This window comes from Anser cygnoides, chromosome Z (assembly GCF_040182565.1).
Source record: "Anser cygnoides isolate HZ-2024a breed goose chromosome Z, Taihu_goose_T2T_genome, whole genome shotgun sequence".
Classification (NCBI taxonomy): Eukaryota; Metazoa; Chordata; class Aves; order Anseriformes; family Anatidae; genus Anser; species Anser cygnoides.
This window is the reverse complement of record NC_089912.1, coordinates 3,639,383-3,666,459: the sequence shown is the minus strand read 5'-3', so window position 1 is coordinate 3,666,459 and position 27,077 is coordinate 3,639,383. Positions and strand designations below refer to the sequence as shown.

General features: G+C 36.0%; 1 protein-coding gene across 12 annotated transcripts in view; it reads left to right on the top strand.

Moving 5' to 3' along the window:
* ADGRV1 (adhesion G protein-coupled receptor V1) overlaps nucleotides 1–27,077 on the top strand; it is a 289,328-nt gene that overhangs the window by 119,982 nt on the left and 142,269 nt on the right. For 10 of the 12 annotated variants that reach the window (XM_066988535.1, XM_066988534.1, XM_066988533.1 and 7 more), the window contains 10 exons: nucleotides 276–1,123; nucleotides 3,265–3,382; nucleotides 4,082–4,253; nucleotides 6,090–6,332; nucleotides 8,753–9,160; nucleotides 10,243–10,427; nucleotides 11,690–11,939; nucleotides 12,116–12,255; nucleotides 13,393–13,553; nucleotides 15,961–16,061. In XM_066988535.1, coding sequence (XP_066844636.1) covers nucleotides 276–1,123; nucleotides 3,265–3,382; nucleotides 4,082–4,253; nucleotides 6,090–6,332; nucleotides 8,753–9,160; nucleotides 10,243–10,427; nucleotides 11,690–11,939; nucleotides 12,116–12,255; nucleotides 13,393–13,553; nucleotides 15,961–16,061 — 2,626 coding nt within the window. Of the gene's footprint in view, nucleotides 1–275; nucleotides 1,124–3,264; nucleotides 3,383–4,081; nucleotides 4,254–6,089; nucleotides 6,333–8,752; nucleotides 9,161–10,242; nucleotides 10,428–11,689; nucleotides 11,940–12,115; nucleotides 12,256–13,392; nucleotides 13,554–15,960; nucleotides 16,062–17,164; nucleotides 17,540–26,175; nucleotides 26,305–27,077 lie in introns of those variants that run through there. The other 2 variants (XM_066988539.1, XM_066988540.1) reach the window with 2 other exon arrangements.

The following is a 27,077-nucleotide window of genomic DNA, read 5'->3' as shown; positions in this document are numbered from 1 at the left end:
CTTATTTAATTTATCCTTTATTCTGTGTTGACTCAGGATGTGTTAAGCCTGTGGAAGGCTGTTTGACACAATCATTCCAAAAACATTTTTCAAAGAACCTCTTTACATCTTGCCTTGTATGGCTGCTATTTCTTCCCTCTACTATTACACATTTTTCTTCTAATTTGCTTTCTTACAGCCATTACTGGCTGTTCAATGGAAGCTGTTCTGCTTGGGTGTTTTAATTTTCACATTTCATGTTTGTTCACTCAACTTCAATATCTTTTCTGTTTCAGGTCAGGACTTACAACAGCTGAAATTGAGCCAATGGGGATCTTTCAGTTTGCTCTTAACTCAACATCTGTTTCAGTTGAAGAAGATGTTCAGGCAGTCACACTGCATGTCCAAAGATTGTTTGGTTTTCAAAGTAATCTCACTAAGCTGACATATCAAACCACTCCAGGAAGTGCCAAACCACTAGAGGACTTTAGACCTATCTATAATGGAGAGCTTATATTTGTACATTTTCAGACAAATGCCACAATAAAAATATCAATAATCGATGACGCTGTTTCTGAAATGGAGGAATATTTTTTTGTAAATTTGACTGCTGTGGAAATTTTAGATTTTCAATCTGTGAAACCTGACTGGAGTCCACGTTTGAATCCTGCTTTCAGTGTTGCAAAAATTAATATCCTGGATAATGACATTCTTCATGGAATACTGAGTTTGGGGCCAGAGTTGATTTATATTGAAGAAGACACAAACAGTAGTACCCCCAACACAGTAATAATTAGTATCAGAAGGACCCAGGGCTTTACTGGTAATATTGAAGTATCTGTTAAAACTTTTGGTGGAGTAAGTGCACAGAGTGGAGTAGATTCATATCCTTTTGAAAATGCTTATGGAAAATCAAACTTCACGTGGGCAATGGAAGGAGAAGATTTTGAGGAACAGTCAGTCTCTCTGACTTTGCTGGATGGAGAAACAGAAAGCAAGGTGTCCATAAAAATTTTTGATGATGATGAGCCTGAAGGACAGGAATTGTTCTATGTTTTCCTCTCAGATCCTGAATGTGGAGCTCAGATTGTGGAGGGAAAAGATGAACATGGATTTGCTGCTTTTGCTACAGTAATTATTACAGGTAGCCTTTTTTTTTTTTTCTGCCCAGAAAATAAGTAAATATGTCAGACTTAAGTAATAGTGAGTAACTGTAGGTGCTTATAGCGATTTTTATGTGAAGTATGGCATTTCTATTGAACAATAAACAGGATATTACGTTACCAAATCTTGAGTTTTTCAGATTGGAGAAAACATCTAATACACCCAACCCCACCATGAATCCCTTAGCAATATAGCTCAAGATACATTTATAGATGCTGCTTATCTCTGCTCTTGTCCAGTTTCCCTTCATGAAGGGAAAGTCTGAGTGGTTTTGTTTCACAAGTAGTGGCATCACATTTTTTTGTTTGATTGTTTTTTGGTCATTTTGTCACCTTCACCCTGAATGGGGTTTCTGTGAGGTGTAAAAAACAGGGTAGTGTGTTTTCACATCTTGATACTGTGTAATTCAACTCTGCAGTTTAGTTATCCTCTGCTTCTGAAGACGGAAGATAAGAATGTGCTTGAACGGACATCTAGGAAAGAATTTTTCTTTCAGTCAGTGCACACTGCTGTGAGAAAGCTCCAATTTCTGTTGGGTTTTAAAAACTGTTAGCTTTTCAATATCTAACAGACTTCTCCACTGAATATAAACATATATAAATTATAAAAATATAAAATTGTTTGACAGCAATGTGAATTGAACTTCTAGAAACTAATGGGGAATTGGAACACACTAGGCTAATCAAGAAAATTACATGTAAGGTACAGCATTTACTGGAAGCTTTGTGTATTCAAATTGTCTTAACAATGCAAGATAGGTGCTGGGAACAGATATTAAACTTTGCTGTTGGATAAGTGTATGCGGCGACCAAAATTAGGTATGCAGGAACAGACCATTTAAAATGGAGGTGCACGGCTTCTGAAATTCACCACACAAGCAACCAATTGGCCATACATGCAGGTTAAACAAGTGTGTGCATAAACATGGATGGGAATTTGAACTTGTGTTGAATCCTACAGAAGTGTATTACCATGTTCCAGAGTTACACCCTGAGTACAGCGTGTGCACAAAGTAAGGTAGGAGACAGCTTGGTTTAAGGAGAAGCATCAAAGGATCTATCTGCATTTAACTATATAGGTAGAAAGATACCACAGATTAAATATTTGTGCATGCACAAAACCAGACACAGTTTCTGTTAATCGTTGGTATGTATACTGATGTTAAACATGCACTGCATCAGAACTAGGCTGCAGAGTAACAACGTCAGTACCTATGAGGAGAAATCCTTTAGAAGTGAGATTTTATGGGACGTTGTGAAGAGGCATTAGTTTCCCTTCATTAGCCCAGGATTTTTTTTCTTTCTTTTTTTCTCCACTGCTGCTTTGCTGAAGCTATTTATATTCTCATGAGAACAATACAGTATTTTCCAGCTCCATAGTTTCTCGCACTGAATTAAATATTTAGGAGAAAACCTAACGTAGCAATTTAGGAAAATGAATGGAATCAACAACATTATGGGTGGGCTGAATAAGGGAGCTGAAGTCATGTCCTTAGAAGCCTGTCTTTATCCCATAACCAACCATGACAACGCTGTGTAAGGGCATGCTGATGTCCATTTCTTTTTAGAAAGAATATGTTTTAATGGGTATGGTAGATGTAAAATAATATAGCTGAGACTGAGTATCAGTATCTCATAAGGTAATTATAAGTATGTTTTTTGAAACTGTTCTTGATTACTGTAACACCTTGTCTCTTGAAGTCATGGGACAGAAATTCAGTCAGTTTGCTGAATGCTGCTGAAAATAGAAGCTTAAGTGCAGGGGTGCTGCCAGGATTCTTATAAGGAATTTATGTTCAAAACTTCTGTTCTGTTGGTTAAAATAAAATGTAGAAATGCCAACATTTGAAGTTCTGGATAGATATGGAATGTAAATTAAGAATAGTAACATAGAAGAAATTTTCTTAAGGCAGCCCTTGGTGGTCTCTTAGTGTATACTATTAGTACCTAGTTTTTATTTTTATTTTTATTTTATGTTATTTTTATTTTATATTTTTATTTTTATTTTATATTTTTATTTTTATTTTATATTTTCATTTTATCAGTTATCCATGTTAAAAATATAATTTAGTCCCAGCTTAACTTTCTTGCTAACTAATTTCTTGGACTGTTTTCTATATAGGAAGTGATCTTCAGAATGGCATTTTGGGATTCATTCCAGAAGTACAAAGTGGTCTTGTACTTGATGAAGACTCTGAGAACAGAGAGGTGCTGCTGATTGTTGCAAGACAACCAAACAGGTGCAGACAACAGCTGATTCAAGTGCTCCTCCCACATGCTTGTTGAATCAAGGATGCTGCTGTTAGCAGAAGAGGTTATCATGGAGTTTTGTAATAAATCTTTGCCTTTCTGCTCCTTTAATGATTACCCTGAATTTGGCAAACTGGCTTTTAGATGTGATTAGGTCTGTTGCTGTTGTAAAACTGAAACTGAAAATGCAAATATGTTCCAACTTATGCCATAAGGCAGCAAAATTGGAAGTTTTGCTAAACATAAAGTATTTATAGTGCTAGAGGTGAAATTAAAATTCTCATCTCACTGGGTAGGAATAGGAGGTTGGAATATTTGAATGAGCAATTAAGACAACGCTTAAGTGTCAGCACTATGTCTTCAGTCACACTGATACTGTGTTTTTCTAACTCATGTACATGTTGCACACTTATGTGTGTTTTAGACAAGTATTCTCAAGTATTCTAAGTTCCTCAAGCTCGCAGGAAAGCCAGATTCTGTCTGGCTTACCAGGCAAATGTTTACCATAGTATTAATCAAAGTACTTGGGCACATCCTTGTCTTTCAAACGTAAGTCTCTTACTCAGCTGATCCCACCTAGTTACCTAGTTGATTTTGACTATTAAAGAACAACGTTACCTCTGTGGTTTGTTTCCTAAAGTAATAGTGCTGTCTTTCAGTACATGTTTACTCTTTTGATTTGCTTATAGAGCATTTGAAGATGTGAAGGTCTTTTGGCGTGTGACCTTCAATAAAACAGGTGTTGTCCTTCTGAAGGATGGCATGAACTTGGAGAACGAGCTAGTGTCTGTTCTGGGAGCCACTACCTGCGTGGCAGGTCAAACAACATGCAACATCTCCATTGAAATAAAACCTGATAATGTGAGTAGTTTTTGCTCATTTATGTACATCGCAATGTTGCTGAATTGCAGTTTATCAAGATGAAAAAAACACCCCTCTGATACAGAGGAATTGATGTGTAGATGCGGTTTGAAGATGACAACTGAAGATCTGCTCAGTTCCTTTGCAAACACATTTACTTACAGGCTTCTACTGTTTCCATTGTGACCGGTAAAAATTCAGGAAGGAGTTAAGTATTTAATTTGAAGAGTAAAATGCAGGTCTCAGATTCCTACATAACAATGACAAAAAACAGAATGGACTCATCTCAGTGTGCTCTTAACCTCCAAACAATATTTTTTTCATCTATCAAAGCACTTCTTTGTGTGCCTTATGCAAAACGTATCCTGCAAGTAATATCTTCGCATTCAGCAAAAATCTTCTAGCGCAACTTCTTATTTTTACATGTCTAGGTCTAGCACAATGATATGTGAAAACTGCTGATCTCTGACTATCTAGTCACCATCTAGGTTATAGGAGACTCTTAAGAAATGTTGTGTTAATGGTTCTCATTCTTACAGAGCGTTCAAAAAGTCTGAAACTTTGCAGGAAATTATCCTAGCAGTTAGGATATTGTCAAAGCTGAAGTACAGGGAACTGAAAAAGCCAAAAAGAGAAGGTTTCCCCCATTTTTCTGACTATGTTCTGTAAAGTAGTGCAAGATGTATGAAATGGTGATAAGAGGGGTGCATTGTCATAGTTCAGGAAGAGAGCCATCTTCCTTCTTCAGATATTATTTTAAAATGAGAGAGCCAATGAATAAAATAGTGGGACACAGGCTACCTTGCTGAGTAAAGTGGAATTTTGAATCCTTAGTCTAAAGGAGTGATATCATTATTTAATGACAGTAGTGCAGCAGCTGCTGCACCACATGATTGTACCACAAGCAAGTGCTGATCTAACAGGTGCTAATGGAGGGCAAAAGGTCCCTATGGCATTCCAATAAATTGGTGCCTGCCCTCGATTGGTCAAGATCATTCAATTTAAAGAATTACTTAACAACAACTCAATTAAAATGTATATCTTATTTAATTCCCCAAATACTTGCCATTTCTTCTTCCAGTTATAGGTAGTTTATAAATTAGTACCAAATATATATCAAAATGATGAAGTAATAAATACATTCAATAAATATTTTACATTTTTATGGCATATTGTGTAGCATTCTGGGCTTTAAAGGTTTTGCCTTAGCCAGCTATATAGACTTTGTTAGCTAAGACATGACTCCAGCTTTTCTAGAATTAAATTAGGATTTCTAAAAGGGCATAGTTGACACAAAAAGCTGTGCTCACTAAAAAAAAAAAAAAACCTTCAATGCCCATTTTTTTTTTTTCTGTAATACTATTGTCTTGTAAAGAACTACTCTTTTGCAAGTTTTCTTCTTTATGAGTGCAAGTAATAGGTACAAATGACATACTTCCAATTGATATCTGGAATCTCAGTAGTGAGATATCTATTTCTAAACACCTTATGTTTCTATTGTAGGTACAAAATCAAAAATGAGACAGTGTGTGTCATACAGAATTTTACTATGTCTACCTTATTTTCAATAGACAGGCATAAAGAATGTAGAGTTGACTAGATTGATTCTTTGACAAATGGATGCTAAAATTCAATAGCCTATGTTTACAAATAGACAGAATATTTCTGTATGTCTTAAACCTCATGAAGGTTGGAGCACATTTCAAAAAATATGGTTTTGATAAGTGTTAGTGGAAGTAATTCATTGCACGTAGAAAATAATGCATACATTTTTTAAAGCTGGAAGTAACTAGTAGTAAGCCTTATAACGATATGAAAATCATCCCTCATTTACAGGTACCTGAATTTGAAACATATTTTTTTGTTGAGCTGTATGCTGTAAGTGCAGGAGCTGCATTGAACAGCAGTTCCAGATTTGCTTTTGTAACCGTGCTTGAAAGTGATGCTCCTCGTGGTTTAGTATATTTTGCTGTGGGATCTCGTTTTGCTGTGGCTCATAAGAAAACAACTTTAGTCAGTCTGCAAGTGCTCAGAGATTCTAGTACATCCGTAACCACAATGGTTAGCTACAACACGCAGGTAAGACTGACATATTGTTAAATCACTGTTTATTCTCTAAAGAAAATTTTACTGTAATGAGCATTTGTTTTTTTTTCAGGAAACAGTAAAACATTTGCTGGGCATATGTAGTCTAGTTGCTTTATTTTTCCATTAGTAAAAAGATATGCTTTCATTACATTGTCAAGATTGGTTTTGTTCATAATACATTTCGGTAGCCCCAAAGAGTATGCTCAGTCAGGCATTAAATACACTCTTTTCTTTGTCCTAAGGCTCTTACGAGACTCCAATTTTTGAGGCTTCGTTCTCTGAAGTTTTTTTAATGATGGGTATGACTATCAAGATTAAGATACCAACAGTCTCAGGTCACAGTTTTATTAATACAGAGAGCAGTCTTAGAAAGAGTACTTCTATGTTGTTTAGTAATTTTGGGAAAAAAAAAAAGAGACTGAGATTCCCTTATTGAGAATCATGTGCTTAGGTGAATTTTATCATCCCCATTCATTTTTGTTATATTTACAGATTTAACATTTGTATGTTCTAACTGTTGACCCTTCTAACTGTAAATGAGTACCTCATTTTTACTGGCAGAAGACAAAGTTTCTCCTTTAGCAGAAGTAGCATAGCTGCAAAAACATGTTTCCTTCCACCTAGAGTTGTGACTCCAACATCAGGGCACATGCTGCAAGAAGGATTCCTCTGAGTTTGCCCATTGTATTGGAATAGTGCTTAGCCTGATCTACTTTGAGTGTGTTGAATTTTATACCAAAAAGGATTATTTCAAGGGACAGTTTTTATAACAAAGCATTGTGTGATCAGCATACATCCGTCACCATTTTTAATACAAAACCTTGCATTCTATAGCTGTATTGCATATGTAACTATTTTAACTAAATAGGATAACTCAACATTTCCATACATTTATTACACAGTAGCTGACCACTGTTTTAGTTAGAATGTGTTGTAGCAAAATTTCACATTCTTTCCAGCCAAGAGGAAGTGGTTATCGTCATGTAGATGTTAATTCGAGAAGGAATTTTTAACTTTCCAGTGTGTATTTAGGCTAAAATACACAGAGCAGTTCCTTATCCATTTGTATTTTTTTAGGTAACAATGCAGATTTGGACAGTTTTAAGATTTGAGCATGCATGGCCAAGTACCAAAGTATTGGTACTACTGGTACATGTAAAACAAGAGGTTACAGCAGGCAGGAAGTGTAAGACACTGGAAACAGATGCTTATCTCATTGCTATGTAGTTTTTTTTAAACATTGCTCTGGCCACTAGTTACCAAAACTGGTCACTTCGTAACCACTTATTTCCCTGTTTCCTAACTCTCAATTGGAAGGGATAAACAAAAGGAAACTTCTCACTAGAATCCTCACAGACGATAAGATCTTGTTCTAGAGCAAATCTGAACAGGTAGACACCACACTGATTTACAGTCTTATGCAAACTCAAAAATTATCTTTCTTATTCCATAAGGAAACTTTACCAGTTAAAGCTAAATTCTTTCAAAAGAGGGTTCGTGTTTCACAAAGAAAAATCCTTGCTCTTTATATACAGTAAGAGACCTTTTCAAGAATATTTGAGTAAATATATAATCTATATTTATTAAACGAATAGACACTATTAAAAAATCATACATATGAACAATAGCCCAGAACGTTAGTTTCCACTTAAGGAAAGTTTATTATATTGCCAGATATAATATCAAGGTTATGGCAACTGACAAAAAAAAACAAGAATGTGAAGGATGAAACAGTATCTGCAAATCTCACAGAAGGTAAACATAGTGCTACTTTGCAGGGAAATGAGGCCCTATAGCATTCCTAGATAAGTTCATTTGTCTGCCTTGCATGGTTATTCTGTAGTGGTTGTCTTGCTTTTGGTTATAACTGGGTGGTTTTTATTTTAAATAGTTATGTGGGAATTCAAAGTATTTCATGAATTAATATTATTTTGGGCTCAGATTTCCGAAACTTTTGCTTGGCTTTTGTAGAGTTTTTACTTATCTGCAGTGCCTATCTGTACCCTGAATTGAGGGACTTGATGCTGCAGACATAAAATTACATCAACTCTTCTGGAATTCACTTTACTGATGTTCTAACATTTCTGTAATACCTATTTACCAAGAAAAGCTTTGTGATTTTTTAATTTTTTTTTCTAGAAAAATAAAGAGAGGGAGCCTGTTTGCTGATTTCAATTTGTATAATACTTCCTCTAGATTCCCACAGACCATAAGTGACAGATTGCTACTTCAGGGACATACTTCATTTAATGTAATTGTGATATTATTCTTAAGAAGGGCATTTTGAAAATTTAAATTAGTTTCACAAATTTAAATTTAACCCACTTAACATATGTGTGTTGAACAGCAGCTGGTTTTGAACTGTCGTGTCTATCATCATATTACCTGAAACTCTTTTGGTTTGTTTTAAGGAGCTGCAAAAACCTGAAGCTATTGGTCGGACCTTCGTATCTCCAGCTGTTGCAGGACAAGATTTTGCCAGATCTGAAGGTTTATTGACTTTTGAACCTGGACAGAGAAATGCATTTCTGGATGTGACCCTGACTCCAAAGACAGGATCTTTAAATCCATTTCCTAAACGTTTCCAGGTTGTCCTTTCTAATCCTACAGGGGGTGCCAGAGTAGATGACGTGTATGGTATTGCTAACATCACCATTGTCTCAGATTTGGACTCTTTGCCAGTTTGGGGGCTGATTGATCAGCTTCATCAGACTCTTGATGACATCATTATACAAAGAGTCCTCCAGAATCTCAATATCAAAGTGGCTACAGAAACTACTGAAGAGCAGCTTACTGCTGTGATGCATATAATAAATAAGGTAAACATTCCTGCTCTCTCTAGAATGACCAATGTCTTTAATAGTAATCTGATGATACTTAAGCCTGTGATAAGATCAAGGTTAGAATCCACAGCAGTGAGTCAGGGGTACAGGATGCAAAAATAAAAATAGTCATGAAGTCCCACAGTCAAGGAAGAAGTTTGCTGCTACTGAGGGTAGTGGCAGAAAATCAGAAAATAGTCAGGTTGAGAAGAGCAACCAGTATTAATTTTTTATATGTATGGATAGCTTAAGATTACCTGCTATACAGAATTTTCTCTTTAATACTAAACTTTCAGAGAGCTTTCTATATTTTTCTGATTCTCAGGCCACATCTTTGTTGGTTCTAGCCCTGGCTCAGGACAGCGAGGACTAAAGTTTGCTCATATCTTCACAGCTGGCTACAGTCAACACACATGCAAATCCTACCAGGGCCAGCTGGAGTCCCATGCGCTCTTAACCAGGCATGCAGCTTGTCTGTATTCCTGCGGTAGCTTTGGGAATCAGGTTGGCAGGGTAGCTGAACACTTAGGAATTGCACTTAGTTCTGTGAAAACTCTGGGACTAGTTTTATGGATTTCTGGCTCTTCTGCACTTGTGGAATAATGCGCACGAGCTGGAAAACATTAAAGTATCTAGACCCCAAAACATAGCAATATTCATGAAAAGTAGAAGATCATTTTGAAATGTTGCCATTTTTACACAGTAAACAGAGAAAATAATGACAAAAATTCTCAGAAGGATAACAGTCTTTGATTTGTGAAAGAATGAAGAATACCACTTGTTTTCTTTAATAATCAAATCCCTATTAGTAAATATATCTTTATGTAGTTTTTTCAGTAGACTGCCCCTCACATCTTGGCAGCAGTGATTAGAAGATGGAAAAAATGTCCTAAACTTTTAGAAAGAACACTGCGACAAAAAAGATGTTGCAAAAGTGATTAATCAGAGTACACTACACTTACTGCTACGCTTGATCTTAGCTAACAGTCGTGAAACGATTAACATGAGGAAATGTTTTAAGCAGACTTCTGTGTATAAAATGCTGTATTTTTTTGTTTGTTTGTTTCTCTTCACAATAGGTTACAGATGTAGGTGAGAAACAGTTACTCACTGATAAAAGTAGAAGTCTTTTCTATGAGGTGCTCTGTGCTCTGGCTAGCCCAAAACGCAAGGACACACGAGGATATAGCCTGCTTGCTGAGATGACTGAGAAGTTTGCCTTTTCCCTCTTGACTGGGATGATGTGTGGATTGCCAGGGGAGAGGTCAGTAAACTTGAATTCGTAGTCTGTTTGGAAATATATGACAATATCAGTATATTGTACATTCTCATAAGAAAAAAAAATAAGCGAAATTTTGAGATAAGGATCTTGCCTATTATCTGATATGTGCCCTGTATGAAAATGTGTTGCACTCCGTAACAATTGTACAAAGCACTATATAGGCACTATGAAATGGTGTCACAAGTAAGTGGTACATTGATACAGGGTAGCTGTGGGAGTCAAGTTAGATCTCTGACCTGTTCTTTCATGCTTAGCTCAAAGATTTTCTGGAAAAAGATTAACTAATCTCATTGAGAAAATAATACATAGTTGCATGTTGACAAGCTATGTTCTAAGGCTTAGATGAGATTACGTAAACCAAAAATTCTACTGGCTTCCTTAATTCTGGGATTCTGTAGTTTCTGTGTGTTTGGTTTTATTCACTTGCACATTATTTTAAATTACTTCAAATTGCTAGTTTCATCTGCAAGTGCATAGTACTTTCTGGTCAGGCTCATGGGCAAGGGCAATAGCTGACTATGCAAATAGATGTCTATCATTTATGGAATGCATGCTTTTAAACAGTGGCTCTCTCCCACTGAGAATCTGTAAATAGCTAATTGAATTAATTAAAAAAAAGTCCCCTCCCTGACCTCCCCCCACATCAGCATATTTTAGATTTCCACCTCAACTTCTTTTGGAGATGTAACTTTTTTCCCATTTGCTAAGTTATAGAGGGTCTGAGGTCCATGTCAACACAAAGGACAGCAAATGGCATAGATATGAACGTTATCCAGAACAGCGTGTCCAGAACTTGCAAGTTCCAATTCTCTATTCCAAGTATTTTTGCATCATCTGCTGGATGGTGAAACAAGATCATCAGTTCTGATGCCTCCCCATCTTGTAGAGTCAGCCTCATATGAAGTCATAAAAATGATATCCTAGTTTACCATGGATGAATTTTGGTTGCAAATCATAGCAGGAAAAACCTAGAGGGAAAATGGAGGATCTAAAATACATAATCATTATATACATGTATACATTATTATACACATGTATACATTATATACAAAATAATTCAGCCTCTCTCTTTTTCTTTTCGTCTCTTTTCTTTTCACAGCAACTAAAGCTTTCTATTAAGTGTCATAAAACCTAAAATTATGGAGGAATAAAGTATTAATTACATCTTAATTTAGAGTCACTGTGTGAAAATTAGCAAAAGCTCAGTTTCACTTATCTTCCTTGTTGCTTTTCCGTTTCAACAGAGGTAAAAATATCCTCGACAGCTGCCCGTACATTACAATAATGGCTCACAACTGGTATCCTCAGCAAATCAATGGACACAGATTTGATGGAAGAGATGGGGATTCAATTCAAGTGCCTGAGCATCTATTAGAGGTCTCTGTTGTATTATCTCCTCCTCAAGAACAGAATTGTGAATCTGTACAGTTCACAGAATACAGCAGTCAGCAGTGGTTTCTCACTGGAGATAAAGAACTTGCCTTAAAGAACAAGGTTTGAAAATAATGCAATTTTTTTTTTTTACAAGAAATCAGTTCAATTTAGATATCACTCAAAACTTACTAAATACACTTAAAATAGTCTGAACATGTGTGTGTATTTCTGATTAAAATGAGCACTAACCATTGATTTTTAATATTACGTTTGTATTTACTTTGTGCATATTTCAGGTTTTTTCTATGAGTTTGAAGGGTCAGAGTTCACACCCTCTGAAAGATAACAATGAAGTCATTTATCGGATTTATGCTACAGGAAGTCGTATTGTTCCACAAAAGTCTCTATGTCTCCTTTGGAATCAAGCTGCAGAAAGGTTATTTTTTTTTTTTATCTGTTTAGTGTTCCAGTTTCCACAATGAACCTGTGCATTTGATTAAGATCATATTAATGTAATAACTCTGATTAGATCAACTGCAAGTATAAAATTGTTTCCACTTCCTATCTTTTTTTCTTAACTTTTCTGGCCTTTGTACTAGCACATAAAACTTCTCATACAACAAAATAGGTAATTATTCTAGCTCAGAATTTTCTGAAACTTCTGTCTTCTTTCACCAAAATATCTGCTAGGCAAATCTGACAGACCAGAAATTCCAGAATTGCAATACTTAGTGTTTTTTTGCTCTTTGCAGTTGCTATTAGACAACACTCCAAATATGTTCTTACAGAAGGAGAGAATTAATTCTGCCTCTCTAGTGTTGTTTCAAGTCAGTGACTCAGAATATTCTTAATTTATAATTATCAACCTTTTTCTTTGGGTCTATGAAAGAAAGACGCTGTACAAGCAAACAAAAGAAAACCTGTAAAGGGGCAGGTCAGGGATTTATCTTGACCAGTATCCTCTCAAAGAGGATAGCTATGGAAGAGTAAGATCAGGACAAGCACGAATGGTGGTTCCTCTCATTCCATACTCTGTGTTTCTAACTGCTTTCTGCTCCAGTGACTCTAGAAGTTATCATAGAGAAGATGTGATTTCCACTAGAAATGACTTAGTATATCACCTGTATTATCATCTTCCCAACTCAGTTCAGCAATACTGAAAGACAAACAGAACGTGAATGGTAGTGTCGGAACAACAAATATCAGTATAAAATGAAGTACTCGTCACAATGGGGTAAGGTATAGTGCAAGTTAAATGACAAACAATTTGTGAAGTCAGACAGCCCCATATTTGTTGCAGAAGTTTTAAAAATATGGCCACAAAAACTTTTTAGCGGAAAAAAAATGTTCATTATCATTTATTCATAATTTATTTTAAATCATAAAATTCAAAGCTATTAACAATATTTTAACGTTATGTAAATGTGCTATTCTGAAAGATATCACAACACATGTTACATACATGTAATAGTTCAGAAAACTTGGTATTTCAGGGATACAACAATTTTCAAGCCTGCTTACCATGTAAATTACACAAATCCGTTTACAGCTTTGTAAATCTTTTGTTCTGCAGCTGGTTATCTGATAGCGGGTTCTGCAAGGTGGTTGATGACACCTCAGACTACGTAGAATGCTCTTGTTCTCATATGTCCATTTACGCAGTGTATGCCCAGACAGACAACTTGTCTTCATACAATGAGGCTTTCTTCTCGTCTGGATTCATCTGCATTTCAGGTCAGTTGAGATAAGATTATTTTTTTTTTATTAACAGCAAATGACCAGTAAAAATGATTGATTTTTAGCAGTGACATGTCTGTTTAACTGGAGGAATATTAACTAACTTCATGCTATTGAAGTTGCCAGATGGGCTGGTATTTGCACACTCACAAATTTTTCCACTGGAAAAAAAATACAGGCCAGCAAAGAAGTATGTTTCCTTATGATGTTGTATCGATCCACACAAAAGTGAGATATGTCACTTATTTAGGGGGAGAAACTTTAAAATCTTAAATCCACCTGTGTCTCTAGCAGCAGTACAGTCATAGTCATTTTCAAGTCTTTCGGGCATTATGTTCCTTAGTCTGAAAGCTTTTTGACAATTTCAGTTTACAATTTACACTCCGACGAAAATGTTTGAGGGAGATAGATGCCATATCATGTGCAGAGCTCCCCTGCACTCTGCTGCCTAACTGCATTGTCACATCTAGAGAGAAGTATGACAGTTTAGACCAGACTGTCTTCACTGACAGCTATGGTATTTGCAGAAGGCACAAAGAAGGCACAAAGCCTCAGACAAGAAGATCTAAATTTTAAATCCTGCATGGTTTCCGAAGGTTATTGAAATTAAAGCTTTCGCACAGCAGTCAGTTCACTTTTGTTGCAGGCAATCCAAGATGAAAATACTTTCTTCTTTGTTTCTTGATGGACACTGTGCAAGCAGAACCTAAGAGCAATGAGATCACCAAGAAAACATATGAAAGAGATTCTTTAGTTAGCCCTCAGGCACTGAAATGGGGTTCTAGGTCTGCTCCTTGTGACCTATACGAGGTCACATCTCCATCATAAAAAAGTAAAAACAGTGTAAGCAGCTATATCACCTATTTATCCCATCAGCAAACTGCCCTAACAGACTGAAGGCAGACTGCTTATTTACTCTAAAATGTCAGCTCGGGGGGGGGGGGGGGGGGTTGAGAGAAGGAAAAAAGACAGCAAAAGAGATTCACCCCACAACCACAAAGATTTTCACCTTCTTAATGCAAACAGATGGTTTAATTTAACAGTAATAAGAGAAAATTTGAGGAGGCAAAAAAATCAAACTTTAAAATAAAGTTATCTTCTAGCCTAGATTGTGTTAGCTAAAAATAAATGAATAAATAAAAAGACAAACTATAATGAACAGGTACAGTTACCGCTTTGCATGGGGAAAAATAGTAAATTGTTGAGACAAATATGCTGTAGAATGCAAAATGCTATAGAAAATAAAAGACAATAAAAAGGAAGCCAATATGCCATAGGAATTAAAGCTGAGAAAAATGCTGAATTGAAGGCAATAAAGACCTACAGATCCTTGTTTGGCACTTGTCATTTATTTCAGTCTTGTGCCATGAGCATATATTAAAAAATTTTAAACAGTTTATCCTAGTTCAAGGTTTGCCTAACTGCAATGTCTTTCAGCACCTTTAGGTGGCTGAAGGTATTTCTTTATGTGAATATATATAATTATATTTAGTAATTTACCTGTTGCTTTAGTTTTTAGAGCTGTTAGGGTATTAGCTATTTCTCTAACATCTCTACCTTGGTGTGAAGAATTCAAAAAAAAAAACAACACAAAACACAGCAAAATCAAACAATATTATCTTTTCCAATTTTCTTATTTAGATAGTTATACAATTATCACTAGCTAATAAATGAAAAGTCAAGAACTGATTTTCTGAAATGATTTATTTCATTAATGTCTTACAAATGCTTATAATTGAGCTATCAACCTGTCTCAAAGGAGAATAAAAAATCTGTCTTAAGTATCCAAATCCTCCCCCTTCTGGGGAGTGGAAGTATACAATTAACTCTACATGAGCTTCAGTAGTGGTTTTATTATTGGTTCAGGTTACCCAGGGTCCTTCTTCTAAAACCTCCTTACTGTTAAGTAAGAAGCCTTCCCGTTTCAGTTTTATTCATGTTCACAGTGAATTAGTGAATAGAAAAGTCATTTTATCTGAGTACTTCTCAGATAGATTTCTATGGTGAACACAAACAGGAGACTGGTATTTAGAAGGGTATAGAGCTAACTCTTCTACAGCAGTGCTACGTAGCTGGAGGCATTTATTTATTTTCTTTATTTGTTACTGAAAGCTTTTTCTGATTACATTAATTTGAACACTGAATGCTTATGTTAATTGTTTATTGATTATTATGACAATCATCCATATGATGCAGAAACTTAAAAAAAAAGAAAAAAAATTTTTGCAAATGTGACTTTTTTACATTATGCAATTATTTTATCTCCTAGTCCTATGAAAAGCTTAAATAGATGTTAAAAGATGTTAGATGTTCATAAGTGATGCCAGTGTGAAACAAAGTTAATGTATCCTCTATAGCTTATTAGCCTAAACCTTAAATTTTCATTTTTCTTGTTCCTGTGTAGGTTTTGCTTTGGCTATAATCTCCCATCTTTTCTGCACCAGGTGTGCAATGTTTGCAGCTAAACTTCTTACTCACATGATGGTTGCTTGTTTGGGTACTCAGGTAAGAAAAAAGGCTGAAGTCTCTATATCTAAATTAAGTACATCTTTATTTTCCATTCCTCGTTTTCATGGCCATGTGCGAACAGACCTTTTCTTTTCCATAGTGTATATATTTTCAGAAAGTATAGAATTTGAATACACGGTACTTATATTTCATCCAATATTAATATCCTATGTTGTGAATTCAATTGAAATTGCATATTTTTGAATATATTTAGAGAATACTTATGGTTGATATGACCACGTGAGAAGACAGTCCTGCATGTAGAACAGCAAAGCTTTAGGTGTTGGGGAATATAATTGAGACTAAGAACTTACATTGTTAACAGAATTGTGTATTAGAAAGGTTAATATCAGTACTCATAAATTCTGTTAGAAAGATTTACTGTAAGTAGTAGATGATGGAAGCTCTTTTCCACTCTAGTGCTTGTAGTAAGGTATAGTTATGAAAAAAATAAATAATAAAAGAGCATAAATTGTCAAAGAACTTCCTAGTTGTCTCATACTGGTTCACATAGTAGTTAACTGCAACTGTCAGAAAACTGAAGGAATATGCATAAGGAGAACATGTCCATCTGTCCTGTAAAATAGCATAGCTTTGTCAGCTTTGGCATATCTAGCGAAATGGAAAGCTATGTATCGAGTATTTTAAAACTGCTTTATGGAAAAATTCCTAAAGAAAGAGAATTTTTGTACATTTTTAATACTGCAAAGGTGATGTAAATAGAAATTTAAAGATATGCTTAAGGCATGGATGCTGAGAGAATGTAGGCAGATTAGCAGAGGATAGTGCAATATCCGGGAAATACTCTGTAGATAAACATAGCAGCTCTGTGTTACCTTTAAAAGCTTATCGACTGGCATCTTGCTCAGACAAGCTTTTGTACACTGCTGTGGTTAGTTTATCGTTTTATTTATGTTACCCCGTGAGATAGTTCTTTGCTGTACAATGGAGTACATTGATAATGATCATCAGACAAGTGGACTTAGAACCGAAGGAGATGGAAAGGTCCTGACGGCACTAGTAGAGATCACTGGATACAAACAGATGTCTTGCGTCTTAGGATATAAAAGTATTTTGACATTTCAGTTTTTAATTTTCAGGACAGGTGGCTCTGGACCCTGTCCAGCAGAATTCTGAGCATCTTCAGTGAGTAGACCCCAGCAGCTCTGTGGGCAGCCTGGTTCGGTGTTTGACTACTTTGTGAAAACTCCATTTGTTGGAACTAGTGTCCACGCTGTTGCAACTTGTCTTTCATGCTGCCAGTGTGCATCTGCAAGAAGAGCTTGGCTCCCTCATTTCTAGACATTTCTATGAAGTAATTGACAACAGCAATAAGATTTTCTCCTCCTACACTCTTAAGACTGTAGAACCTCAGGCTTTTTTGTGTATCATATGGTATAGACTCCCAGTAGTTTGGTGAACTTGCTCCATGTGTCAGTCTTTTTTGCTGTAGTGGATAGACCAAATATATCCAGATGTGGTCATACAAGTGCTGAACAGAAGGGAAGAATGACTTCCCTTTACCTTTTGCTAATAAAAATCAATCAGCAATACTTGACTGCTTTGCCACAAGACATACTGCTGATTCACGCACACCTTGCTGTGCATGGGGACACCAGGTCTTGTTTTCCAGGTCTGCTGCCCTGCATTTTGCCTCTAGCCTATGCTGTTACTTAGGGTTATTCTGTCACCAGGTATATGACTTTACATTTGCCTTTGTTGATCATTGTGAGGTTTCTCTCATCCCGTTTTTCCAGCCTGTTGTTTTAAATAGCAGCCTTACAAATAACTTGCAACCCTGATTTTTGGGTCTTCCTCAAACATCCAGTGTAGCCCTCTGTCCCGTCATCTGTGTCTGGATACTATAAATAGTATTAGCTATACCTGACTCCTGGGAATTGCCACTGGTGACTAGACTCCAGCTGGACTTCATACTGTCGATCACAACCCTTTGAACCTCACAGTACAGGCAGTTTTCCACTGTCTTTATAATCCATCTAACAAAAACATGTTAAAGGCCTTGCTGGAGTGAAGGTAAACAACATTTGTTGAACTTGCCTGAACCATTCGTCTCCTTTCAGAAGGAGATTTGGGTTAGGTGTGATTTTGTAAATCTCCCTTTGTAAATCTATGATGGCTGTTCCCAGGCATCTTCTTGTCCGTGCCCCAGATACAGCTTCCAGGAGGATTTAGTCCATGACTTTCTTGGGGACTACACTTGGGCTGATTATCATGTAGTTCAGATTCTCTTTTCCAAAAATTTTATGATTCATCTCTATGCCTGTGTCAATCAGAAGGAAGGAGAAATAAAAATAAAGTAATGCCTTACCTGAACAAGTACCTTTAAACATGTTACCAAAAGGTCATTTTCATAATTTGGTATATACCAGGTGAAAAACTGCATGTTGAATGTTCTCAAAAAAAAAAGAAAAAAAAAAGTCGTATGTTAAATTGCATTCTAAAGCTGTTTTTGTTGCACTTGAAGGCATTAACTGATTAACCTGCTTTGGTTTTCTGTTTTAGTCTGTCTATTTCATTAGATATCTTTATCATCCTTAGTGAATTAGCTGCATTCGCTAAATAGCCTGAATCTGGCACCTATATTTGCACAGGACTTTATTGTTACTTTGGTCCATAAATGCTACTCAGTCTGGGAACTAACAATTTGTTTCTGAAGATACACTGAATATCCATTCTCTAAATAAAAATAGGAATATCTTTGTTTGTTTGTTTGTTTAGTGCTCTGTTCTCTTGTAGATACATTCAGTAAAATCAGACACATGATTTCCCTGACTTACTAATCCATTTTTCATTCTGTATCTTAACAAGCTGCTAAACTTCTGTTTCTCAGTTCTCAGGACAGTGCTACAGCTGTGTCTCTCTAACATGAACATCACTCTATGATGCCCAAATATGCCAAAGAATGTACAGTAAAAAACAGATTGAGCTATAGGAAATATTTCACTTACACAGTGTATTTAATCAAAATGTAGTTTTCATAAAAATCATGTGTCAAATTATCTCCAAAACATGTATGGAAGAAACTAAAGAGGAAGGCATTTTTAAAGCGTGACCTAAGTGGACACTAAAATAAATAAAAAGCTGCTACATTTCTTTCTGCAAATGTGGTTTAATTTAAATATTATAAACATATCACTTTTAAACTTTGTTTCATCTGCTGATGTGCAAACATATCTTTGCTAGCATGGCCTAGCATTTTTTATCTGCTGACAATTCAGACTTCTCTACACAAACTCTATTTTATCTCAGAGGTGTCTCTTAAAGGATGGGCATGGGTTTGGCTGAAGATCAGCACTCCTCCATCTACTATAGACTGGAGGGATGAGTTCAAACTGAGCTTCTGGGCCTAGGAGAAGAGGATGTAGCTGGAGGCTGCAGATGAGGCTGGTGAGGGCCATTAAAGCTCATTTGTGTACTCAATACCCCAATATAAAGGCAGCTTCTGTCATTTTTATTTTTCTTTAGTAAGCATTTTAAACATGATGGGAGGGTATGAATGTCTTTGTTTTTCAAAGTTATTTTAATAAGTAGAATAACTTTTGAGAATTAGCAAAACCATATATAAAGAAAAAAATGAAATGTACTTCATGGAGGTGGAGAAGACTGAGAAAAAATAATGCAGGAAAAGTTCAGGAAAGTAGCAGATTAAAATAGAAATTTTTGTAGTAAGATGTAAGAGTGTAAAAATGCCAGTACTGCATTTTCTTCTTTACATATGAAGAAGTTATTGAAGAGTCAAAGGTCTCTGGCTTCTGGAATACTGTGCTCAGTTCTAGCTGCTGAAGGACTTTGAATTTGAAGTTAACTTCAGCATGGACCCACAGGTTTTCCTGTTTGACCCTTTTCTGTATAAATGCACAGCACACCTTTTATATGAATGCGTTCAAACATCATGCTGTATTTAAACATCATTACTTAATTTAATTTTAGCGATATTATTTAGAAAATTTCTATCTCCTTTTGTCATTCTTCCCCAGACCCCAAATCCATTGCTCTGTGGATATCTCTTTTCCTTTTGCTGTGATGGATGCTGTGCAATTATTCTGCAGGTTTAGAACAAAATTTTTGAAAGAGGTTTTTAGCTGGGTAAGTGCCTAGCCACTTTGCTAGGTTATAGAGGAAGGAAAGACAGTTTTACAGTAGCTTTTCAAGAAAAGGAAGTGACTCCAAGAAAGAAGGAATAGAGAAGGGATGTATTTGACAGAAGTGAACTGAACTACCCTCCTAGCTGTTCTGAACAGCTGAAAGAAAATCTTTCTACTGTTATTTGTGTTGTGATATGTGGTGTACGTTCTGCCTAGAGAGAACTAGGCTGATTAGGAAGCCTATTTTTAATGGAACATTCTAAACAGATATCTGTACAACTATATCCATCTACAAATATTTGGAAAGTATATGTGTAAATAGATATTTACCATGCCACTATTTTTTGTGTGTTTTTGTTAACTAACAAATCTTTAAGTTAGGTGTTCAGACATTTTAATTGAGAATTTCTCATGTGAAAATCAGCACTTCATAATTAGTAGCTTAAATACATGGAAAATAGTGCTAGTTTGCATTTCTATCTAGTGTGTCTAGTTTAGGCAGGAGTAGATGCTGAATTTGCAACCATTAGGCCTCAACCCACTCTACAGAAAGAAGGGAACTGCTGTTTCTTTGCAGTTACATTTTCACCAGAAAAATAGAAGATTTTCAATATAGTTACATTCTATACATATGTTAATAATTATCTTTCCTCCAATATTTACCCTGGATGTTTATGAAGCTTATATATTTTTCTGATTGCTACCACTGCACTAATTATTATTATCTGTAGATGGCAGTCAAACCTTTTCAGCACGTTGCTCAGAAACTTGCTCTTCCAGGGCTATGCCTGCTTTGTGGCTGCTCACTGTAATACATTACTCATCAGAGGGGGGAAATGTTGGCTCACAAAATCTGACATTTGTTTCATTCTTCTCCATGGGTCTAGAGCTTCCAGTGCTAATTGAGCATTTGAAAGGCATTCAAGGAAGGACATTTGTGCGTTTAATATACCCAGTTTTGATGAATCTCATTGGAAAGACATAAAAGGCTAGATTTTTCTGAAACTTCTTTTTCTTTCCATTATGATATTGACTCAAAGAATCACGACTGCTACAACAAACGTTATTTCCTGAATCATTAGTTAGTCAGAGTATTTTGTTAGTTTGTTTAGCTAGTGTATTTTATTATCAAATTTCACGCAGCAATTCCATAAAAGTCCCAAAGAAAGGAATTACTGGGCTGAGATTTTCAGTTTTGGAGTAAATTTATGTGAAGGTTTATGCATTTGAAAAAGTATAATGTGAACATAACTCACAACACCTCAAACTAAAAATTCTCATTTTCATAAAACTAAAAACCTAGATTAGAATCATAACAGGAACTACTCTTTATGGCTCCCATGCTTTTATCTGGGAATTTCCAAGCAGAAATATATGAATAAGCACTTTGAGTGATTTCTGCTTGCTTACTCATCTTGATGCATCTTGTCAGCAAATTTTAACGTGTGTATATTTGTACAGTAAGTGCTCCATGTCTGGAATGCATTGAGCATTGCAAGTGACATGAACATGTGATAAGTTTTGCTTTTTTGAGTGTGCACTGCTGAGCTGCTCTGTATATATATGGGCTGTAGCCATTTGTTTGGAAGATTTGAGCACTCACAATCTGCTTATAGCAGTAATTGGCAAACAAATGGCTTGCTGTTCTGGCCAGTAATGCAAAGTTCAAGTCTAATAGTCAAATAGAAAAAAAAAAAAAAAAAAAAAAGGGCATATGGGGAAACATGTCACCCTATTTTTGTCAAACAATAGGCATATATTTGCTAATCTAACCAGTCCTCATGCTGCAACATCATTTAGTATAATTATCAAGCTGGCAAGCCAAAATCATCCTACCATTGTCTTCGACAGAAATGCTAGATGCAGGAGACTTACTGTGTTTAGCTGTCTGAAAGCAGTGTTTTATTCAGCCTGAGCAGAAGTGGTCAGCCATACATGTCAGTTATATGTTTTTAAGAACATATTGTGAAAACAATCCCAGTTTAAATAATTGTTAAACATTATTTGAAAATGGTAAATTGTAGCCTTGAGAACTAACACTTGGTAGAATTGTTGTTTTATCATTTGGACCTATTCAGATTCAGACGAAGATAGGAAACACAATTGTGCTAGAACTGAGATAAATGTTAAGGATGTGATGGAATCTCCAAGAGGTGAAACAGGAGAAGGGTATCAGGGAGGCAAGGGGTTATGCAGAAGCAATGTGTATGAGGGTAAAACTCATGAAGTAAACTTGGTAGTGAGTAGGAAGAGGACATCTAACAGGATGGTGTATGAAAGTGGGAGGCAGAAGGGTTTATCCCCCAAAACTCGGGGTTTGATCTTCAAGTAGCAAATTCTGTCCTGTAGAGGAGGTATGTTCTGCCACTGTATGAAAGTGGAACCTCTTCATTAACTGTGAAATGTTGTTACTGCTGAATTGTTGTTAACCTTTACCCTTATCTTCCAAACTAGGGGAATTCTCAGTTTCCCTTTTACACGTCAAAACACAAAAGAAATTCTCATATGTACCTGGATAGGGGTAGTTTAAACAGAATTGTCCAGAATGCATGGGGTAGAGGGATCCTGCTCACCATCCTCCACAGGAGCAGCTCATGCCAGTAAATGGTCAAGTACCTGTCTCTGTCTTGACAGTAAAGAGAAGTCTTTTCAGCAGTTCAATCCTCCTTTACAGTAAGTCTGTGCTTTTTAGAGTCAGCCAATGGGAAATACTAATTAAAGGACTGTTTCTAAACAAGTCTGGTCTAGAGTTCATTTCCATATGAAATTCTTGTGGAATAAGAAACAGCAAATACTTGTACCAGTTACTATACAGTTAAAAAGCCCTGTTGCCCAGTGAGGAAATCTGCTTTCTAAAACCTAGCTGTCCTTGAGGTCTGAGATTCCTGCTCTGATTTCCTTGATGTATTGTGACAACAGTAAACAATGCTAAGTGTGGTACTGCTGGTCCACAATGTTAGTGAGAGCACAGAGTAAACAAGACTAGACGCAGTGGCCCAGAATTGCTGCCCACTCTAGAAATTCAGCTTCATGGTAATATGTTTTATCCCATTAATCTTCAACATTACAGTAAGGAGATTTATGAGTAGTAGAAAATATTCTTCATTTCTTATTATCCCTAGCATAAAACTAATGACATTGTCTAGAACTTTCTTACTGAGAAGAGACTCTACAAGTGTAACTTATGATAGAAAATGGAAAAGGTTTCCACTTTTGTTAGAGGAATATTAATTTACTCAATAAAACTGGACATTCTTTCTTTATTTTGATTATTCGATGCCATTGATTAGAACCTTACTCAAATGAGTCTTAAGCCATTGACTCTGTATGTGAGATGACAGTTATTTATTTCACGATGGCTAGATTTCTTGAGGACTTTGTGCAGTCTCTCCGTCCCTGCACAACTTCTGTTAAGACAATGAGGAATATTCCATTCATCCTGGGATAAGTGAAATTTCCATAGGTTGGGCAGATTTTACTGCTAAACCTTTTGATGTCAGATTTACTAACAAAAGGAGACAGCCTTTCTGGTAGTCATTTGACCTCCCAGGAATAGATAAGTAAATATTTTCAGCATCCTTCTTACATTACTTCCACAGAGGCTGGGCTAAAGCTGAATGAATCCAATTTTATTCTTTGTTTCATCTGAGAATTAGCACCTAAACCTTTCTTCCCAGTGGTTAAATTAGTAGTTTTTTTACTGAACTTGTAAATTATTTATTAACTGATTTCAGTCATTCCCACCAAATCAGAGCACAATTTTAAGTTCATAGAGCTCCTTTCAAAAGCAGTTTCAGCCTAGAACTATTTGTGGATTAGTTTGTGTAAAAGACAATTTCACAGTAGATTAACCTAAACTGAATACTTTTATTGCAGAGCAATATGATTTTATGATCAGGAAGGCTCTGAAGGCCCATCTCTGTTGCCAGTTGTGAGCCCTTAATATCCAATTAGAATCAGATAGTCAAAGCTGGAGCTAATCAGGGATCTGTAGCAGAAGAAATGATCATTTATCTCAAGATGTCAATGACTTTCTAAGCTGTTTTGAATATATATGTATATATATATGAGCACATTTTAAATTTAGATATACGGTGTCTTCAGATGATAGATAAGGTGTATATGGGGTCTTTTAGAAACTGAGGGCCAAGAAATACTTATCTCAAGTACTGGAGCTCATGATTGTCAGAATAGGTATTATACCTATATAACCCTGAGGAAGGGCTGTTGCTGTAAAACACTGAGTTGTCCTTTATCCTGATCACCTAAATGTGTGGGAACTGGTTCCCACAGAAACCTTATTGCTGCACCTTTCCCTTTCTTTAAGCAGAGTGAGTAATTCCACCTCTGGAGTTTCTTGTTAGGGAGTCTGCGAATCACACCAGATGTGAAATTGCTGTGGTGCAGAGATGCTTGATATAAACATGAAACCATCTGCAGATATTTAAAGCCGAAGGACAGGCAAAAGTAAGCAGCAATGCAGCTGCTATAAAAGGGGCCTTTAAGGTCTCAGTCCAGAGAGTGTTGAAATGTAAAAGTAGCTGAAATAGCTTCATGTCATCTTTGGAATAAAGAAGGCAAAAAGTGCTTTTGGAGTCATGGCCAAGTGATGGAGCCTGTAAGAAATAAATCATAGATACTCATATAGTTTAAATTTTGTGTCATATTTTTTCATCAATCAACACATGATTTTGGTCTGTCACTGATAACTTATCTTTACGGTAGTACCTGTGTATTTGTACTTTTGCTGCTCATAGAGATAATGTTACTTTACCACCCTTGTTCACTGTTCTGATGTTGAGTCACAATACAGTGTTAACGCACAGGCTGTTAGTATCTTCTTATAAGTTATCTCCTACTGTTTGCCAAAACTCAGATACATGAGCAATACTATAACATATGTTAGAATTCTGCTATATTATCTCACACCTCCTGTCCTCATTGCAAACAGTCAAATGTTCTGTTTATCACTTTAAAGGATAAGAGTATGAGATTTCTATCAGCTAATGCCTTCCAGCTCTTTTTTCATTATACCCTACTTTTTCCCAACATCACAAACAGTTGGGGACCACACACAGAGTGGAATAGACAGCAACATTCCCAAGTAGCCTATTCATCCCTTTTCTCTGTATCTTACCTTGAAGAAGATTATTCTTCTACCTCTCTCTGTTTCATGCTTTTCAGTGTCATTTTCAATTCTTATTGCCATGTTCTGTGTCCTTTCTTCCTCTCCCTTTGTTCTGTAAACTCATGTGCCATTCTGCTATAATGAAACTGTGGATAACTATTACTCTTCCTAATTAGCAAATCTCCCATTGCTCATTTCCCTGCTAAAAGGTTTCCACAGACCTGTCCTGTTGAAGAGAATATCCTCCCTCAGCAGTTACTGTTACTCATAAAATTCTGACCCTAGCAACTCCTGTGCAGTGTTAATTTGAAGTCTGCAAAACTTTCTTAACCTAGACAACTCATCTTTTGAGAGAGAAAACCATTGGCTTTCTTGAGCAATAGTTCCTCAATGATTTTGCTTTACAGCAAATTAAAATTATACTAACCAGTGACTAGAAGCTAACCAGCTTCTACTTTTTCTCCACCACTGTCACTTCATTTGTTTGCTTATTTCAATATGTATGCATATATTTTTAATGAGTCTTTTTGTTTCTGTTTTTGGTAATTTTATTATGACCTGTTTCTTTGCATCTTCCATGCAGCTAGTGTTCCATACATGGTAGATTAACAAGTCCTTTTAAAGACTAAATTGGATTAATTATTGTTGTAAATGAAACCAGCATCTGGCTGTGCCAGATTCATATAGCAAGTACAGTTGAAAGTGTACCAGGGTCTAAGTTGCATATAAAAACTAATTCAGTAAGATTTTCATGAATACCAGCTTACCAATGATTACACTTAACTGCGATTAAATACAGTAGTAGAATTTTTGATTGTTTTATCGGCAGGTAATAGTGGGATTTTATTCACATGGAATGTTTTTTCCTGTTGTGTAGAAAATGCAAGAAGAAAGATCACCAGTTGAAAATGCCATTATGTGGATTTATAAGAATTGTACAAACAAGTCATAACATGAAGACAAGAGAGACTGTTCACTTTACCTATGATTTTATTACTGCCATGTAGGCTGAGTTGGTATTTTGTGTTAAACTAAATATTAATAGAAATAAAGCCACTAATACAACTGTAGATCTGAGTAGACTCTGAAGAGTGACTGAGAAATGCATAAATGCTTGGAATCATGGTGAATGATTAGTGAAATAAGTAATAAGGAGTTTCGGTTGTATATTAGATGGATGGAGAAGCCAGGAGCATATGAAGTGTATGTTTGTATGCAGAAAAGAAGAAACTGGCCATGTTCAGTCATGAAAAAGGGCTTTAAAAACGTGGTGGTTGATGATACGCTCTTTCACTACTATATCAAGGCAGGTGGCAAATGGTGTGTGTTCACAATGTCAGATAAGGTCAATGGGATCCTCTTTACATGTACCACTCTTCAGAGTGGTTGTCTTCCATGTTCCTGAGGTTAAAATCCAGAAAACTCAACTCTGAATATAGTTTAGGAAATCTTTTTGAGGCTTAGAATGTTTCTAAGACAATAACTGAAACCTTGGCAGATGATGATTGTCCTTTTTAAAAAATGTGTTCCCACAATCAGAACAAAACTGGGGAGAGATCAAGAAGTCACACAATGTAAATGTGTTTATGCTTACAAATGCAAGATGCATCAGTCCTCTAAATCTCACATACACAAATAATTTACCTTCCCACCACCACTTTCATAGGAGTGCGTGACTCAGCACAAAATAACTCCTGGGCAGATAGAGAAATCTTTAGCTGAAAAGTGTACGTACTGCTGCTTCTAGGTAAATTCATCCTTAAAAGTGGCTCACCATTG